General features: G+C 37.3%; 1 protein-coding gene across 1 annotated transcript; it reads left to right on the top strand.

The window, feature by feature from the left end:
• Positions 1 to 845: 845 nt before the first annotated feature.
• LOC113770453 (anthocyanidin 3-O-glucosyltransferase 2-like) lies at positions 846 to 2,530 on the top strand. The gene is made up of 2 exons (XM_027314907.1): positions 846 to 1,092; positions 1,134 to 2,530. Exons 1-2 carry the CDS (start codon positions 922 to 924, stop codon positions 2,457 to 2,459), a joined length of 1,497 nt encoding a protein of 498 aa, XP_027170708.1. The 5' UTR covers positions 846 to 921; the 3' UTR covers positions 2,460 to 2,530.

Below are 2,530 nucleotides of genomic sequence, written 5' to 3' on the forward strand. Positions count from 1 at the left end.
ATACAATATAATAAAACTCTATGTATGTAATATTAATATTAATAACAGGATGTTTTCTTGTAATAAATTAATTTAATATTTATTGTTAATTTATTGTGATTAACCAATGATTTTGTTACGTTAGATTATATTTTCTATTTTGATGTTGTTTTTAGATCTATTAAAAAAAAGTACGATAATTGATTGATTTTATATAAAATCAGATATACATAAATAGATTCACGAGATCAAAATAATTTTTAAACTTTGTTTCACATTGGATAAATGTAAAACAATTATTAGCAAGTTCATTATTAGTGTATTACATATATAAAAAATTAAAATCAAGCAAAAAAAATAAAAATGCTAGAGGCGTAGGATGGGGGCATCCCAGAGGTAGTAGGGTGCAGGGGCCAGAGATACTGGAGATGGGGAGGGGGCCGGGACTTTTTGAAAGCTGATTAGTGGATGGCACTTCTCCCATTCCAAACCCACCCCATTGCTATCCCAGAATAGGATTGTAGTAACATGAAGGACGTTGTAACTTTGAAAAGTTATAAACAGATATAAAACTCATAAAATGTTACTTCGCATCGCACTTTATCCTTGAACTCATTATAAAGTAAGAGTACTCTTGTTCTAAAATTGAGGAGAATTAAGTGCATTTAACTTTAAATAAAGATAATTAAATGTCAAAACAAAAAAAAACTACTTTATATTGAGTTTAATGAGTAGCTTGATTAATGATAATAAAATTTCACAATTCAACGTTACAAAGCAATTTATTGATAGTACATTTACATTTATCAAGTAAAAATCCTGGAAACATGGTAGTTTTGATTTCTACTCGATTCACTAGTGTGAAAGGCGTCACATATGCTTTTAATGTAAACAGATAAGATACACGTGGCGTGCGCTGCAAGCTAGGTAGAAACCAGAAAGATGAAGGTTGGATTCCCATCTTCAATCAACTGGCCAAAGTCAACAAAGAAAGTGAAAGAAATGAAAAAAGCAGAGCTGGTTTTCGTTGCTATGCCGGCGATTGGCCACTTGGTATCATGTGTTGAACTAGCAAAGCTTCTCATTGAATGTGATGAACGATTATCGATCACCGTCCTAATTATGAAGCTGCCCTTTGATCCAAAAGTCAGTAGCTCCTAATTATGAAGCTGCCCTTTGATCCAAAAGTCAGTAGCTACACAAATTCGTCGTTAGAAACTCCGAATTTGCACATAAGGTACCTTGAGCTCATGAAAGAAGAGCCTTCTTCTCAATTGTCATCTTCTCTTTCGATTCTGTTTCGATATATCCACAACTATAAAAGTTGTGTGAGGGATGTTCTTGCTGAAATATCCAATTGTGTTTCGTCGCATCTTGGTGGGATCGTCATAGACATGTTTTGCACCTCTTTGATTGATGTAGCCAATGAATTTGGGGTTCCTTCCTATATATTTTGCCCAGGCGGTGCTGCACCGCTTGGTCTTTTACTCCAGTTGCAAAGTCTGAGAGATGATCTCAATGAAGATGTGAGCCATTACGAGAATTCAGACGATGAATTAGCTTTGCCTACTTACATCAATCCTGTTCCAGCTAAACTTTTGTCACCTGCATTTTTTGACAAGGATGGAGGTGGCGACATGCTCCTCGATCAGGTCAGAAGATTCAAGGAGACCAAGGGAATCATAGTTAACACTTTCCTTGAGCTAGAATCCCATGCGATTCAGGCCTTGAGCAATGATAAAACCATCCCACCAGTATATGCAGTAGGGCCTGTATTGAATCTGAAGGGAAGCAATAGTCAAAATCAAGAAACTGAGATGATTATGAAATGGCTCGATCTTCAGCCAGAATGTTCTGTTGTGTTCCTTTGCTTTGGTAGTGGAGGTAGTTTTGATGGTGACCAAGTGAAGGAAATTGCCTATGCACTCGAGCGCAGTGGATATCGATTCCTCTGGTCATTGAGAAGGCCTTCACCTAAAGAAAATTTTGAGTTTCCAAGTAAGTATGAGAACCTGGATGAAGTCTTGCCAAAAGGGTTCTTGCAGCGAACTGCTGTGGTTGGAAAAGTTATTGGATGGGCACCACAGGCAGCAGTTCTATCCCATCCTGCTGTGGGAGGCTTTGTTTCTCATTGTGGCTGGAACTCAATATTGGAAAGTGTTTGGTGCGGTGTGCCAGTGGCAACATGGCCACTTTATGCTGAGCAGCAGATGAATGCGTTCTTAATGGTGAAGGACTTGGCAACTGCAGTGGAGATCAAAATAGATTTCAAAAGGGATTTCGTACTGGGTGTGAGTAGTGAGATTTTGAGTGCAGATGTGATTGAAAGAGGGATTAAACATCTGATGGATCCTGAGAATGAAATCAGAGACAAGGTAAAGGAAATCAAAGAAAAGAGCAGGTTGACTCTAAATGGAGGAGGATCATCCTATGCTTCCTTGAAGTTGTTTCTTGAAGATGTAATAGATAGTATTCCATAATTGTTTCTTTTTCTTAAATCCATAGCTGAAGATCAACCATTACTAATATCCATTAACTCTGCTATAACCAA

The sequence above is a fragment of the Coffea eugenioides genome, chromosome 5 (genome assembly GCF_003713205.1).
Source record: "Coffea eugenioides isolate CCC68of chromosome 5, Ceug_1.0, whole genome shotgun sequence".
NCBI lineage: Eukaryota > Viridiplantae > Streptophyta > Magnoliopsida > Gentianales > Rubiaceae > Coffea > Coffea eugenioides.

What these genes read in the sequence shown, in the direction of transcription:
- LOC113770453 (XM_027314907.1), top strand. Translation starts at nt 922, where the DNA reads ATGAAGGTTGGATTCCCATCTTCAATCAACTGGCCAAAGTCAACAAAG. An exon ending in ATGAACGATTATCGATCACC is followed by an intron (nt 1,093 to 1,133) that starts GTCCTAATTATG and finishes AAAAGTCAGTAG; the next exon opens with CTCCTAATTATGAAGCTGCC.